The 17385-nt window shown below is 32.9% G+C and overlaps 2 protein-coding genes and 1 long non-coding RNA gene across 4 annotated transcripts in view; 2 read left to right on the top strand and 1 right to left on the bottom strand.

The window, feature by feature from the left end:
- The window catches only part of LOC149895840 (P protein-like), a 30009-nt gene extending 28070 nt beyond the window's left edge, over positions 1–1939 (top strand). For both annotated transcript variants that reach the window (XM_090118559.1, XM_090118560.1), the window contains exons 18-19: positions 454–598; positions 1127–1939. In XM_090118559.1, coding sequence (XP_089974685.1) covers positions 454–598; positions 1127–1305 — 324 coding nt within the window. In that variant the 3' untranslated portion in view covers positions 1306–1939. The remainder of the gene's footprint in view (positions 1–453; positions 599–1126) is intronic.
- A 4173-nt stretch (positions 1940–6112) lies between these two features.
- Positions 6113–7298, bottom strand: LOC149895839 (uncharacterized). The gene is made up of 2 exons (XR_016458432.1): positions 6960–7298; positions 6113–6395 (listed from the first exon to the last, which is right to left on the bottom strand). It is a non-coding gene; the product is annotated as an uncharacterized LOC149895839 (long non-coding RNA).
- A 1152-nt stretch (positions 7299–8450) lies between these two features.
- LOC149895838 (uncharacterized) lies at positions 8451–10690 on the top strand. Its single transcript, XM_090118537.1, has one exon. It carries the CDS (start codon positions 8788–8790, stop codon positions 9631–9633), a length of 846 nt encoding a protein of 281 aa, XP_089974663.1. The 5' UTR covers positions 8451–8787; the 3' UTR covers positions 9634–10690.
- Positions 10691–17385: the final 6695 nt, after the last annotated feature.

Below are 17385 nucleotides of genomic sequence, written 5' to 3'. Positions count from 1 at the left end.
TCGAGTCTCAAACTTCATTTCCAGTTTCCCCATTGCTTTGTGAGCGTTATCATCAAAGCTTTAGCATTAATTTCACTTTGTGGCTCTATTACTGTGATCACAGCGAATTGTGACATTGTTTCTTTAACGTTTTCGGTCTTTACCGTAAGATATCCATAAAAATGGTAACTTTATGACGTGACAACGTCTTATAATTCGATAGAGCCGGCTGCACGCACGAAAAAACATGACTCATGCGGCGTTACCTCGCTCTGAGGCGTTCCATGTAAGGCTTGAAGTGCAAGCGAGAGCGCGGAACGAGCGACAAAGAAGCACAATCGGACGTTGTCACGTTCAACTATCGCCAGTAAACCGACTTTACAGACAACCATTTTTCACAAGTATCTCGTATCGGTATTTGTGTGTAATAAATATGCATGTAAAACATCCATAAAAATTCAAATTTCATCATAGGTATCAGGTCTAGCCTCAGCGTTTGTAGACAACATCCCGCTCAGCACTATGATGGTGCGTGTGACAGCCGCGCTGTCGGCGGGCGGGCTCGGCCTGCCGCTGGCCCCGCTCGCCTGGGCGCTCAGCTTTGGCGCTTGCTTGGGCGGTGAGTACATGTACTGTGTGGGGTACATGGGGGATATATAGGGTACATGTGTACTATGTAGGGCACATGTGTACTTGTGGGGTACATGTGTACTGTGTGGGGTACATGTGTACTGTGTGGGGTACATGTGTACTGTGTGGGGTACATGTGTACTGTGTGGGGTACATGTGTACTATGTAGGGTACATATGTACTGTGTGGGGTACATGTGTACTATGTAGGACACGGACTATGTAGGGTACATGTGAAAACGCGGGAGGAAATCTAGCGCATGCATGATTCACTGGTAGATTTTCTTTAGGGACAAGTAGGCGATTTGCCTTTTGTTTCTTGCCAGACCAAGACATTTTTGTTCTTCTTCGTACGTCTTACAACTACATCGCATATAATAATCAAAATAGCTATAGTTTTTTGGATATTTAATTGTATTTACTACTACTAGTTACTACTATTAAGTAAATTTCTGTTGTTTTAATAAATAAATATATTATTATTACTTATTCTTTAATTTAATTATTGTTTTCTACAGGTAATGGGACATTAATTGGCGCAAGTGCGAATGTAGTATGCGCAGGAGTGGCTGAACAGCACGGTTACCGATTCACATTCATGCAGTATTTAAAAATCGGTTTTCCGGTTATGATCGGAAATCTTATTGTAGCTTCGTTTTATCTTTTATTCTGTCATGTACTATTTACATGGCATTAGCGACCTTATGTAGGTGGAATAAGGTTGAAATTTTATTGTATTGTGTAGTATTCAAATGTATTTTAGTGTAATAGTAAATAGTAATGTGATAGGAAGGAATTATTATTATTTGATTTGGAACTATAACTGATTGTAATAAGGTTGGATGTTTTTTAATATGATTTTTAATTGAATTTTTCTAATGCTTTTGATAATAATCAATGAAAAAATATTAAAATACGTAAAATTTACTTTCCAGAGTCAAGGTCCCATTAAATTTTGTTAGGTCCAAAAAAAATTTTTTTTTACTTTTGCCTTCTACTATATTTTTAACATGTGTATGCAAAAATCATTTTTATTCTTAAAAATCATGTTAATTTGGTTATTTTAAACTTGAGATATTTTATAGTTTTAAGTTTTACAAAGTGATGTTATAAGTACTTAAATTGAAGTGGCCTAAGTTATTAAAAAATATATATTTTTAAAATAATAAAATAATTATTTTAATATTCTATTTATTAATTAATGTTCAAAAATAAATCACAAATTAATTTTAAGTAGTTTTAATCCAGTGGTTAATGACTGTAATGCCAGAAGTGGGTTCGATTCCCATTGCTACAAATAATTTTTTTTTATTACCTCTAAATATATGTAAATATATGTAATATGATAAATATTATGTTTTGTAACAAACCAATAAATATACTAAGGGCTGATTTTTCAATCCTTAGTTAAAACTTATTCGTCGAATAATGTATAAAACTACCATTTTAAAAACATATTCTAATTGACCGTATTTGACAGTTTACGTGACATTTTAATATCATCGTGTAATACTTTATTGGACGGATAAGTTTTATCTAAGCATTGAAAAATCGGCCCTTAATAGTTCTGTAACATGCCATAAAATAACAATTTAACTATTTTAAATTTTAATTATCACATCTATATATTGTATATAAAAATGAAACCCGTTTCCCTTGGTCACGGCATCACGCTTGAACGGGTGGACCGATTTCGATAATTCTTTTTTTTATTATATTCCTTGAAGTACGAGGATGGCTCTTATGTAGAGAAAACGTAAATATGTACCACGGGCGATGCCGGGGCGGACCGCTAGTATGTTATAATTAAAAAAGATTGTTTTAATAATTGACTCCTAAATTAAGTTCCTTTATTATAATAAAATATGTATTATTTCAGTTAAAAACCTTTAAAATGTCTCCATATATTATTACCTACCAGTAAAAAAGATTGTATTCACAATTTAATTGAGTTAAAAAAATGTTGTGTGGTTTTATGAAACCACGGTAAAAGTGAAACTGTTCGAACGGTTCCGAACACTGCTTTGTGTAGCGCATGTCGCGTGACGGTCGGCTGCCGAGTAGGTGTACCTACTCGGCAGCCGCGATACACGCGACATGCGCTACACAGACCAAACAGTTTGAGACGATGTAATAAAAGTTTCACTTTAAAAAACATTATTTAGTTTTTTTCTGGGATATGTCACATTACATTTTTATCAAAAATTGTATAAAATCTAGGTACTTGTGATAAAATATTCGTGATAATATAAAAATAAAATAGTCTTCCACTAAAAACTGTAATATTATATTTAATTAAAATAAATAATATTATGACTATTCTCTCTTAACTTATTACAAATACTTGTATTGATAAAATGAATCAAAAACATGGTTTCATTTCATCAAAATAAGTCCAGTCCCAAGTGAAGTAACAACGGAACACTTGTTTTGTTATAGGCAACATGTATTACATTAAAACTATGTTAGAATATATTTTTATATTTATGAAAAAATGATTCTTCTCTTTTACTTTAAAATATTTTAATTTTTAACAATTAAATATATTTGTATTGTATTCTGAGTACTAATAGAAATTGAGCTTTAAAAATTAAAAATAACTTTATGATGAGATTTTCGTAAATTTGTAAGATATTTTTATTGTTATTGATTGAAAATAAATATATTTTATTCAAATGTGTGTGTTTTTTTCCCTATTCATAATATGTTACACAAAAAATATATATATATTATTCACTTTTTACGTCAATGTGTCTGTTGAACTTCGAAGCTAGTGTATCAATTTTGATAAAATTTTAAGCAATTTTAAGAATAATATGACAATAATGTATTGTGGATTAAAAATAGAGGGCAGACATAAAATGTGCTTAGAAACCAGTATTATTTGAAGACAAATTTAATTTTTAAAAATCTTGAAAGGTAGGTAGTTATTGTCATAGCACATTGCTCCCTACCTAGAAAAAAGAAATTAATGATAAACTATGTAATTTTTTAGATCATCATAAAATTTCATCTAAATTTGTTCATTAGGTATAGTTTCTTCGTAAAAAGCCAATAACCATATTCATGTTATGAAAAAATAGTTAAATATAATATGGTTCTATTTATATGGCATAATCTAATGATAAATACTTTAATATGAAAACAGAGCTAGGAAAGAAATAATACTATACGAGTAAACCGACTATTTAGAGTAAACTGTACCTAATACCTATGCCAGAATTTATTATTAATTAATAATTAAGTACCTACCTAATATTAAAATTCAAAATTAAGCCGAATCTAATGAAACCACTCAAGCTGAATTTTGTGCAATAAGTATACAAAATATATCATACTCCCTTTCCATTTCTACAATAACATTACAATAATAAACAAGGGTCGTATTTATTTATGTCTAATTTTGGCGCGTAAACTGCGTCTTAAAACGCAATCCCGCCATAACTATGTGTCTCCCTTTGTGATTACAGACAATAGAATATTTTTGGGACATTTTCTGTTGTAGAAATAGTAAATTGGTATACAATTTTTATTAGAAATATAGCAGCAAAGTGATACTTTGTTTGAAAATAAATTACATTGAAATCATATTTTATGGTGTTTCATTTCATCACGTTTCATCGTGTCAATACAATTAATAGGTACAAGAAAAAACTTAGTAGCGTACATGTAGCGTAGTACTTATATTATTATTAGTCTGTGTTAGTAGCATGTTAGTAGTAATAGAAGTAGCTTGTAAATACCATCTTAGAATGTTTTTACATTCTTTCAATTTATTAATAACTGCTTTTTTTTTAAATAAGCTATCAATAACATACATAAAATAAAATATAATATAAGTATCAGAACTAATAAATACTACTAGTCTGTGATACTACCACAGACTAATAATAATATACTACTAACACAGACTACTACTAACTTCCAAGCACCGCCATCTAGCGGCGAATATTAAAACTACATTATTGACTCGCATTTTTATTCATTTATTTTAATTTTAAAATATAATATGTGTAATCCGGTGTAACCTTAACTGTTAATTTAAACGAAAATTAAATTTGCCATCACTTTTCTCTTTAACAGTAATGTCAGAGGCACCAAAACAAAACGAGATTACATTTGTATGTATTTTAAAAGTTACCGGTATTGTTATTGTTAAATTCGACACCAAAAAGCGAAACGAAAATAATTTACTTTTCACATAATTAATGCCAGCGCTATCTATTAAAACTAGGCTGTACTTATTTCATTTTGATACTTCTAGTCAACACTAGATGTCGTTGATATATAATAAATTATATAGAACGTGAATGTAGATGGCGCTAGTAGTTTTAATTATATAAATTTATAATAAAAGCTTTTCAATATTTTATTATAATAAAAAATGAAAATCCCCTTTTTTTAATGCTACTGATTTTTGCTATCCATATTGTAGTATTTATTCCGTAAATTATTCAGTAATGATTGAATTGAATACAGCGCCATCTATTAGAATCTAGTTGTAACTTGTGTGCAATTAGTTATGTCAACTCACCGCTAGATGTCACAGATATAAATTAAAATTAATCGAATGTTAATATAGATGGCGCTAGTAGTTTTAATTATATAAATTTATAATAAAAGCTTTTCAGCTACAGCAATATTTTTATTATAATAAAAAAATGAAAATCCCTTTTTTTTAATGCTACTGATTTTTGCTATCCATATTGTAATATTTATTCCGTAAATTATTCAGTAATGATGAAATTGAATACAGCGCCATCTATTAGAATCCAGTTGTAACTTGTGGGCAATTAGTTATGTCAACTCACCGCTAGATGTCACAGATATAAATTAAAATTAATCGAATGTTAATATAGATGGCGCTAGTAGGTTGCATATTAAAGTAATAATATAAGGGCATTTTCACAAAAATGTACCCCCTCCTTGAAAAATATATTTTTTTGGATAGTATTATATTTTAAACTTTTTTTGGTCTCTTTAAAACGGAAATTCAATATACTTCAAGAAAACATATAATATGAGGGGGTTAAAATGAGAAAACTGTAAAAATAATAGGACACAATGGAAAGTCTCGCAATTTTATATCAGTTGTGTGACTATATTCAGTAGCTGGAAAAACAGTGCAAAATATAAGAATTTTTAGATATTGTTTATTTATTAACTTAAAATCGTTATTTTGTATATTTTAAACACTCACTATTCCCAACTTTTGGATCTAAGCTAATTAAAAAAAACAATAGTATATTCAGTATTGTGACTCTGGTACTTCAACTGTCATTATTATCTTTACATTTAAAATGTTAGATACTTTTTTAGAGAAAAGGCAACAAATATTACACTTATGTATTATTCTCCATTAAAGAGACTGATTTGAAGGGCATTAAATGTAAAATCTACTGAAATATTTAAAAAATTCAGCTCCGTAATATAGGGACAGTCACACAACCGAATACCTAAAAAGGGAAAGGGTGCGTTTACATGGCGAAAAAAAAGTACGCAGGCACACATAATAAATATAATTATAAACTTAACTTAACTTCAAACTAAATTATCACAATCAGTTCGGGCTTAAGCCATCACATTATTATTATTTATCTAAAGGGTAAATTACTATCAAGATTCAAGAATAAGAAGTCTCTTTTATGTTTTATATTGGCACTAATCAAATTAATCAGTCGATAATCAGTCTTCGTGATTCGTTTATTATTAACCTTAAATAATCTCAATCACCATATTGGATAAAAAAATCTTGTTTCAGTGGACGCTGCAAACACGAAGGTTAATCTGTAAATAAAAAAAAACCAATGAAAAATATCGTGAAAAAAATTAATTTTTGTTCCATTATTATCTTTCGTAGTTATACAAGGCACATTGTCTAGATTCTTAGTTCTGCTGGCTTATTTTGTTTCTTTTTCTGCATAATGCTTCTTTTTTTTTTCCTCAAAAAAAAATTTTACTTCCTCATGCAAAATGATCAATCAGCTGTTGCGATTTGTATGGGGAAATAATTTTTATTTTTGAAATCTACTTTTTGCCGTAGTTTCCTACTCAGTCAAAAATGTCTTGGAAAAATATTTTTATAGCTCAAGAAAATCGCCATGTAAACATTGCTTTATGTGTTCAGGCATGTTGTGACTTTTCGTTCAGCGTATATGTGACCGCTCAAATAGTCACACAGCGGAAGTCACATTTGATAATCCTCTAGTAATAAAAACGGTTTAAAATATAACCACAACACTTATATTCATCAAAACTTTTGATCAACTTACATATAAAAACATTTAAAACAAAATTAACTAAATACTACAAGATAAATAGATAGAAATAAGCCAAAATATGGTCACATACCTGAATGAAGAATTTGGTCCCTGCGGCTTGCAAACACGCGTGCACTCCTTCTAAGCAGTTTTTTGACCCTGACGGCTTCTAACCTGATAAGTTGCATAGCAGTAGCTATGGTGTTGACAGTAATGCAAAACTATTTGAACCACAGTAATTTTCTTTTTAGAAAATCGGTGACACAACTGAATGTTCCGGGAAGGACAATTTTTTTGATTTTCTTTTTTATTTTTTTATCTTTTATTTTGTTATATAAGGTTATTATATTTTAACTATTATCACAGTAACTGATTATCCTGGACCAAATAAAACCTTAAAAGATGGTACCTTTCTTACAAAAAAGTTAAGAAATAATTTAATAAACGCGTAAGAGTAAGCAGGGGACAGCGTAAAATTACCCATTTTTCAATTGTTATTTATAATTAACTTAACTTTATTTTAGATTTTGTCATAGTTTTTGTTAAAAAAACAAAATAGTGTATACGTATAATCACTTTGATAACATATATAAATAATTCTGGCAACTACTTCATTATATAGAATTTAATGAATTCGAGGGACAGTTGAAAATCAGGGGGGTATACATTTTTGTGAAAATGCCCATAAGTTTTTAACTTCAGTAATATTTAGACATCCATAAAAAAACTATCAGTTAACTTTTTCTAAATGCTTTGGATATCATCTGTATTACATTTAGTCTTACATTTTATTCGATGAATCCTACAATTTTATACAGCGCCATCTATTAGAAAGTTGCTGTAAATATTATTAATTTTGATTCTTCTACTCACCACTAGATGTCAGTGATATAAAAGAAATTTTAGATTACTTAATTTCTTTATCATGAAATTAAAAACTTGACGAGTTATCAGCTTAGAGGTATCAGAAATAATTAATAATGTAAAAACAATAAATCGTTATTGACAATTGCTAAATTTTATATACTTTGATTGTCACTGTAAAATAAACGGTGAAATCACGCGGTGTTTATATAATATAAACCTCACCCAGTTGAATTAAATAAATCCCGCCAGATTGTAATCAACCAACAATACCTATATTATTGAAAATTTTAGTATTCATATTTTCTGATGTTTTGCAAAGAACAAATAAGATTTTAAATTTCTCGAGTTTTTAGATAGAAATCTTTATTTTTATTCATACAGCCTCAGTGCAGCGAAATAATTTCACCGTATACAACTAAAAAATATAATAATTTTATAATTAATTATTGTCTGTAAATATTAATGACTCAAAAAATTAAAACATAATTACTTAACTACCACGCAATTGTTACTTCTTTTTTTTCTTGCTTGTAAATTTTTTATGCAATCCTTTTTGTAGGAAATTTTGTATAGATAGGTAAATACTAAATTGTAATACATATTTAAATGCATATTTTGGGTTCAATTTGGTTGTAATAAAATAAACAAATTTATTTTTATGCTTTATACGTGTTGCCTACACGTCGTTTCAAAAATAGTAACACAGTGTAGCGACGACAAGCCAATTTATGAGTTATCGAATTTCAAGTGTAACGCTAAGAAAGTTCACACGGTAACTCATATATAAACAGTTCGTGCGCTATGCACAGACAGTTAAGGGCTTGTCGGGACGCGGGTTGGTCGCATAGGTCGAATATTAATTACATACGGATAAATATATGTAGTTAACGAAATATAACCTTTGCGTAGTTATCCATCTTTTATTACACCCGCACATAATAAGCCCCTACATTGGTGACCCCCGACGAAAAGTGAACATTATTATAGTGAATTGCATAGATTTCGTTTGTGTGATTATTTAATTTATTGATTAAATAAAAATTTAATACAAAATGAATCCGGCAGTTCCAATTAGAGCGGATGAGAGTGAAAATGCTCTCGCGCAGATCACTGTGTCGAGTAGAATTCCAGACTTCTGGAAAGAATCACCACGACTTTGGTTCGCGCAGTTTGAAGCAGTGGTGGCGAATCAGAAGCTGGCGGACGAATCGAAATATAACCTGGTGGTAGCGAAATTAAGTCGCGAACACGTTGAGCAGGTTAGCGACATTGTATTAACACCACCCGATACAAAGAAGTACGAAGCATTAAAAACACGGTTGCTCGTATTATATGAAGAATCTGAAGTGCGTCAGGTCCAAAAATTATTAAAAGAGCTTGAGTTGGGCGAACAAAAGCCTTCCCAACTGTTACGTCGTATGCGAGACCTGGCTCGAAAAAAATTCTCGGACGAAACACTGACGATGCTGTGGATGGGACATTTACCCGCAGCTGTGCAAGCAGTCCTCACAGTTAGCGAATTAAAAGATTTAGAAAAATTAGCTAACATGGCGGATAAAATTATAGAAACGACACGTTTCGCGGAGATACAGGAGGTATCGTGTGCCAGAGATAAAATATCCTCAATACAACCTAAGCTGGTTGAACAGATTACACAGTTAACGCAGCGCTTAAACGAGCTGGAATCTGCAGGCTCGAGAGGCAGATCGTTTAGTGGTGGAAAGTACGGAAATCGCACGCATCGCTCCGCATCGCGAAGTCGCGATCGTACAGGAATATCAAAACACAAAAATTCCAATTGGATATGTTATTACCATTACCGCTATAAGCACAACGCCAGCAAGTGCATTCAACCTTGTGCGTGGCAGAAGCAGCAGGAGAGCCAACAAAAAAACTAAATACGGTGCAGACAGAGGCGGATGTCTGTTCCACCGTAAATAAACGCCTGTGTATAAGAGATAGAAAAAGTAATCTTAAGTTTTTAGTGGACACCGGCGCTAATGTTTCAGTTTTACCAGTGTCGAAAAATAACCGATTCGCGAGTGAGTGTAGTGACTATAAACTATACGCGGCAAACGGTAGTGTAATTAAGACATTTGGTACTAAGTTAATGACTTTAGATCTCAGTTTACGGCGACCGTATAAATGGTCATTTATTATCGCCGAGGTAACTCAACCTATATTAGGTGCAGATTTTTTAGCACATCATGGTTTGATTGTAGATTTAAGATCATGTCGATTAATTGATAGTTTAACTAAATTAAAATCAGTAGCTAGTGTTATTAAGGTGAATCAACCGTCTGTGACAACAGTTGAGGAAACTCATCAATTTCACGACTTGTTATGTAAGTACCTAGATATAACTAAGCCTTCATCGTACAGGGAAATACCTAGCCACGGTGTTTTTCACCATATTGAAACGACTGGACCTCCAGTGTTTGCCCGGGCTAGACCTTTACCTCCAGCTAGATATAAAAAAGTTAGGGAAGAATTTCGTTACATGCAGGAAGCAGGTATATGCCGACCCTCTAAGAGTCCTTGGGCTAGTCCACTTCATGTGGTACCTAAGAAGAATGGCGAGTTACGTCCGTGCGGGGACTATAGAAAGCTTAATTCTATAACCAAGCCGGACCGATATCCTATACCGCGCTTATCAGATTTTACGTATTTATTAGCTGGTAAGAAAATATTTTCTAAAATCGACATAAATAGGGCTTATCATTGTATTCCTGTTGCCCCGGAAGATGTAGAAAAAACTGCAATAATAACGCCGTTTGGGTTATTCGAATTTCCACGCATGACGTTCGGTTTGCGTAACGCTGCGCAGACGTTTCAGCGATTCATGCATCATACTGTTTTTCAGGACCTAGACGCGGACAGTAAAGATAATATTTTTTGTTATATTGATGACGTCATAATAGCTTCATCAAATGAAAGCGAACACCGTAGACATTTAGAATCATTGTTTAAGCAATTTAGCAAATATAATATAACCATTAATTTAGCGAAATGTACGTTTGGGAAAACGGAAATCGACTTTGTTGGTTATCATGTTACGTCAGATGGTATTCGCCCGCTTGATGATAAAGTAAAAGCGATTAATGAATTTCCTAGGCCCGAAAACATCGAACAATTACGTCGATTTTTAGGTATGGTAAATTTTTATAGAGCGCATTTACCTAACGCAGTTTCATCACAATCGATTCTCAATAGTTTCATTCATGGCTCTAAAAAGAAAGATAAAACACCCATTGTGTGGACATCAATCGCCGAACAAGCATTTGAACAATGTAAGTCGAGCTTGTGTAATGCGATTACGTTGTCGCACCCTTTAGCCGATGCATCGCTCGCACTTATGACGGACGCATCGGATACTCATGTAGGTGCAGTTTTACAACAACGTGCAAATAATGAATGGTTACCTTTAGGTTATTTTTCTAAGAATTTATCTAAGACTGAACGCAAGTATAGTACGTATGATAGGGAGTTATTAGCAATTTACTTAGCTATTCGTCATTTTCGGAATATGGTCGAAGGACGACAGTTAACAGTGTATACGGATCACAAACCGTTAATTTATGCATTTTCTAAAGTAAATAGCGAGAAAGAGTTACCCAGACGTACACGACACTTGATATTCATTAGTGAGTTCACAACGGATTTTAGACACGTTAGTGGGCAAGATAATGTCGTTGCAGATTCGTTATCTCGAGTCGCAACAATAAATTGTCCCACTGTGATAGATTACGCGGAACTTGCTAAGGAACAACAACAAGATTCTTATTTGTTGCAATTATCTAATTCGAAAGACGCTAATAATAGGTTAAAGAAAATTATGTTACCTGAAAGCGGTACATTTATATATTGTAATTTAGATAATGATAAAATTAGACCCTACTTGACTGATAAATTTCGACGTATTGCTTTTGATAGTGTACATAATTTATGTCATCCCGGAATAAGGACTACACGCAAATTGATTCAAAATCGTTTTTATTGGCCAAATATGAATCGCGATGTTGGCCAATGGGCTAAAACATGCATTGAATGTCAACGATCAAAGGTTAATCGACATACAATGTCAGGTTTAGGATCGTTTCCGCAGTGCGATAGGTTTGAACATATTCATGTTGATTTAATTGGACCTTTACCCACTTCACCCGAAGGTTTTAGGTATTGCCTTACCATAGTTGATAGGGGGACGCGATGGCCAGAATGTTTTCCTACGAAAGATATAACTGCTGAAACGATTTCGCGTGTAATATATGAAGGATGGATCTCTCGTTTTGGTTGTCCGAAAAAGCTAACAAGCGATCAGGGACGCCAATTCGAAAGTCAATTATTTGCTACACTAATGAAGTTATTAGGTATTAATAAGTTGCGTACGACGCCTTACCACCCACAGAGTAACGGGGCGGTAGAGCGTTGGCATAGGTCGCTTAAAGCGGCATTAACGGCTCGCTTATGCAATATATCATCATCTTGGGTTACGGAATTACCAACTGTGTTGCTAGGACTTAGAACAGCAGTAAGAAGTGATACCGGCATAAGCGCAGCAGAAATAACGTACGGAACAACTTTACGATTACCAGGTGATTATTACGATAAAAAATCGAGTTTTGAAATAGATAGCAGTCTTGAGTATGTATGTAAATTACGAGACTCTATTAGGAAATATCAGTCAGTAGCTATTAGGCAGAACGAAAGACGGAACATATTTATACACCCCGATTTAGAAAAGTGCGATTATGTTTTTGTAAGAAACGACGCAGTACGTAAGCCTTTACAACCAACATACGACGGTCCTTATCGTGTGTTGAGTCGAGAGGAAAAGGTATTTTACATTCAAATGACTGGCAGGAAAGTTAGAATATCTGTAGACCGTCTAAAACCTGCATATTATTTGAATGATGATAGTGATACGACATCTGGGGCAGATACTGAGGTTCCATTACAATTAATTCCAAGTAGCGAATTGTCTAATACACATACCACGCGTAGTGGAAGAGCTATACGATTACCAGTACGATTTAGGTAATAGTATTGTATTTGTAATTTTTTTCCACTATTTTATATTTATTAGAATTACGATGATTATAAGTATTCTTAAGTCTTCTTAGAAATGTATAATAAATACTTAGTAATCAACACATCGTATTTAATAAATAATAAAACTTAAGTAATTTTGAAACGAGTTCATTGTGTAACGTTTTAAGTATGGTATTTCATATTTATGTTTGTGTTAAGTATTGATTGAAATGTTTACTACTTAGAAATTTAAGTACTTTTGATTTATGGCTTTTGAGTGTATAGTGAATAGTAATAGCCTTTGTAATATTAAACGATACAAGTGTTAAGAACGTATTGAGATTTGAAATGTTGATGTTACTAAGTGTTAATTGACGTGTAAAAATTATCGCACGCCACTTAGAAGACCCAACCGAGTTTTTGTAAAAACATAAATAGTTTAACGAAATTAGGTGTTAACTTTTAACCACTTGTATACGTTATGATTGATTTATATTGTGAACATTTTTTATACTTTATATTGTAAACATTTTGTAATCTTATATAGCGACACTTTATATATACCCCTTTGTTTATTGTTTAATTTTATTGTAAGATTTTTTTACTTGTATATCCTTTTTTATTTTAAGGGGGGAATGATGTAGCGACGACAAGCCAATTTATGAGTTATCGAATTTCAAGTGTAACGCTAAGAAAGTTCACACGGTAACTCATATATAAACAGTTCGTGCGCTATGCACAGACAGTTAAGGGCTTGTCGGGACGCGGGTTGGTCGCATAGGTCGAATATTAATTACATACGGATAAATATATGTAGTTAACGAAATATAACCTTTGCGTAGTTATCCATCTTTTATTACACCCGCACATAACAAGCCCCTACAACAGGTAACATTAGGTACAATAATAGTAAAGAAATAATTTTTGCACAATCAATATATTTTTTACTGATGTATTTGTATCACGCATCCCTAAAAGCTGGAGTGAATTTAAATGAATTTTGGGATTTAGGAAAATAGGTTTAGTTTTAATATTAGCTATTATATTAGCTTTCCTCCCGCGGCTTCGCCCGCGTTTTCTAAGAATAACCCACATGGTTCCCGTTCCCGTGGGATTTCTGGGATAAAACCTATCCTATGTGTTAATCCAAGTTCAACCCTCTATATGTGTGCTAAATTACATTGAAATCGGTTCAGTAGTATTTGCGTGAAAGAGTAACAAAAATACTCATCCATGCTCACAAACTTTCGCATTTATAGGATTAGTAGGATAAGTAGCAAGTAGGATATGGTAGTATAGGATATTTAATTTAAACCTATAATAAAAATTTAATAGTAGATAAGTAGGTGCACAATTTTTTTACAGTTTTAAAAGAAAAGTTTATTAACATTTATGATTCGCATGACGCATATAAAACATAGCATAGCTATAAAACATAGCATAGATTATGGATTGGTCTCCGCGCGCGCGCTACGACTAGATACTATTTTTATCTCAAACAAAAAATGTTCCAAATCATAAAATATTCAAGCCCCCGTTTGATTTTACTCAAATTAACCAAATATTGTATCATTCTATAAAAGGAATTCTAAAATGTAACAACTAATTTCCCGCTCAAAGAGCTGTCAGTTAAAATAATATGATCGTTTTCTCAGTTCAAAAATTAGGATTCTTTTTAAGACTCGTTGCCTCAGGCGGCGCGGGCGCTGTCTTTGTTATTTTTTCCCCATTTCTTCTTTTACGTTTAAAGTGAAACTTTCAATAAATTTTCCATATCGCTGATCACAATTTGGTTTGGATAAATTGTTTATTTAAAATGTATAAATCTAATTTTTTGGATGAATAGTTACTGTAGATACGTGTTCACACTCGTATACGCAATGGATGGGAATGGCTCGTTACGTCGCCAGTAACTAGGGTAAACACACGTCCGCTCACGCCTGATGCTGCTGCGTGACTGTGCTCCCCACTACCCGCGAACCCGAGACATCCGGGGATATAGTACCTATACTTTACTCAAACACTACATCCCTTCCTTATTCTATTTTTTTCTTTTATTAAAATGTAATCGTTTACAACATACTTTATAGACATACATTATAGAAAGCTATCAGACTGATTTAGTTCGGTATTTCATTAGCGGTATTCTTCGCTTTCATTTACATCACCGTTGTCTCCACCTGTATCCTAAACTTTCTGGACCCCTTCCATTCCATTCTCCCTCTGTTCTTATTAAGTTACATTACTTCTATGCTTTTGGCTAGTATCCACGTTTCTGACAAGTACGTATCCACCTTCTAATCGTTCTACACTGTTTCGAGTTGGTTTAAAGTTTGCTGTCAGTTTGTTACGCTTTTCCATCTCCTTTACATATTATACTTTATCACTTGTTATTGACCTTAAAATCTCCTCTTTCTATCTGTATGTTATTTTCTATTGTTTTTTACATCCCTGTCTCTAACATCTGAATTGTCAAATTTTTGTTCGTTATACAACCGAGAGGAAATTTTATCTTTATTTTTTATCTTTATTTTCTGTCTTCCAGAGAATGCCCTTGTTTTCCAAAAAAATTTCATTTCATCGGTTGTTCTTCGGAGCTTGTTTGTATATTCAACTTTCCAGCTTGGTTCCGCAGTTTTCCTACAACTTCTCGAATACCTCTCCTTATTCCTGTTTTATTTGTTGAAACATATACCTTTCGATAAATAAAAACACAAACTCAACATTTACTCATTCAATAAGACCTCTTCTAGAAACTCCTTTGAACCGTCGCAACATAATTTCACGCTTTACCACCAATTCGGAAAGCATCATCTATGAATGGAACCGGCAAGAAACCCTTTAGCTATTCCTCTAACATCATGACAATATTACATTTAATTTAACATATAACATAATGATGATGCCAAAGAACTGTCCCGTGGATCCCACGCGACAAGCCTCCATGGCTTTTTATTCTCCATAATACATATTATATTCCTTAATGCTGCAATAGGCTCACTGAACTAATACGTTTTATATTTAAGTTTTAAAATTACCAATACTAAACTCTTTAATTCTATCAGGAGTTTTATTGTAAAAGAGTACAATATCTTGACCCATTAGAGAGCCGGAAAATAGCATGTCAATTTTATTTTGTTCCTTATGTGATTACAATGTCTATCTCCTTCTCTTGCGTATTATTGCAGTATTATTGCGTACATTTAAAACGTTATTAAAATTTAATTATATACTGTGAAGTTACTGTAAGGATGCCAGTATCTCTTAGTGAGTCCCGCGCACGCAATTTATATAAATGCGTATGGGCCATTTGTGCAATATAAGAACAGTTTCAATATCTGCTGCCAAGCCCCATAGTAACCATATGTCATGAAAGTAGTTAATAATCCAATCTAGTCGTATCTTTATACGTGAAATGATGCCTCATGTTCCGAACTGTACGCAGCTGAGCTGGTTCTAGCAGCGGCAGTGCTAACATAGACTCCCCACTGTAGCTTCTCGTCTTATTTTCCTATAGCTGTGGCAAATAACTACACCGACTCCTTCAGAATCAGTTACATATATTTCAGGTAGACTGTAAATAGTCTCCTGTAACTCAGATCCACCTAACAATAACAAAGTGGCCCTATTTTTTTCGGCGCCTTTCGCGCGTCCAAGAAAATCCAAGAACACCTTTTCCATCTTTTCCAACAAAAAGCAAGTGTTGCATTGTCATCTTCTAGGTCGAGTATACCAGGAGGAAAAGTAAGTTAGTCATTCTTTAGTCCAATAGGGACAACCTAAAATCAGGTTTGATTTTATGTGATAACACCGGTACGTATTTATTTATTTATTATTTATATAAGGCACAGTTACATGATATAATCCACAAACATTTAAATCAACTTACTAAATTAATCAGTATTAAGATTACAACCCAATTAAAACTGCACACAACATTTAAATCATTACAATAACATAAAAAAGTGAATACAGTAACTATATACCATCATTAATTATTAAGTCAAATGTTTTATCAATATATCACACAAAAAGTACTCATTAAAATTACAAGAAATGTTGTGTGGTTTTATGAAACCACGGTAAAAGTGAAACTTGCTTTATACCTACTCGGTAGCCGACCGTCACGCGGCATGCGCTACACAGACCAAAAAGTTTGAGACGATGCAGATGTAATAAAAGTTTCACTTTAAAAATGGTCTGTATGCATTAATATAATGAAGGCTCATACTGCCTACTGCTAACAAACAACATACAATATACGTATAGTTTACATTTTAAAATGAGGCCTATACAGCTATCGCAAATTCAAGACGAACGGCCCGTCCTGCTCAGACTACTTTTACATAAGGTTTGGAGGGCCCGTACAGCCTACATAACCAATTACGCAGGATTTACAATTTATGAAGGCTCATACAGTCTATATAACAATTACGTACAATTTACTATTAATGAAGGCTCATATAGCCTATATAACAAATAACGCACGATTTACAATTTATGAAGGCTCGTACAGCCTATGTCACCAATCACGCACGATTTACATTTAATGAAGGCTCGTACTGCCTATACAACCAATCACGCACGATTTACATTTAATGAAGGCTCGTACTGCCTATACA

Source organism: Colias eurytheme, chromosome 30 (assembly GCF_061535395.1).
Source record: "Colias eurytheme isolate Ceu_HAF_F1 chromosome 30, ilColEury1 Martin Lab GWU primary, whole genome shotgun sequence".
NCBI lineage: Eukaryota > Metazoa > Arthropoda > Insecta > Lepidoptera > Pieridae > Colias > Colias eurytheme.
Note: the sequence above shows the minus strand (reverse complement) of the source record. Positions and strands in the feature narration are given on the sequence as shown.

What these genes read in the sequence shown, in the direction of transcription:
- LOC149895838 (XM_090118537.1), top strand. Translation starts at nt 8,788, where the DNA reads ATGAATCCGGCAGTTCCAATTAGAGCGGATGAGAGTGAAAATGCTCTC.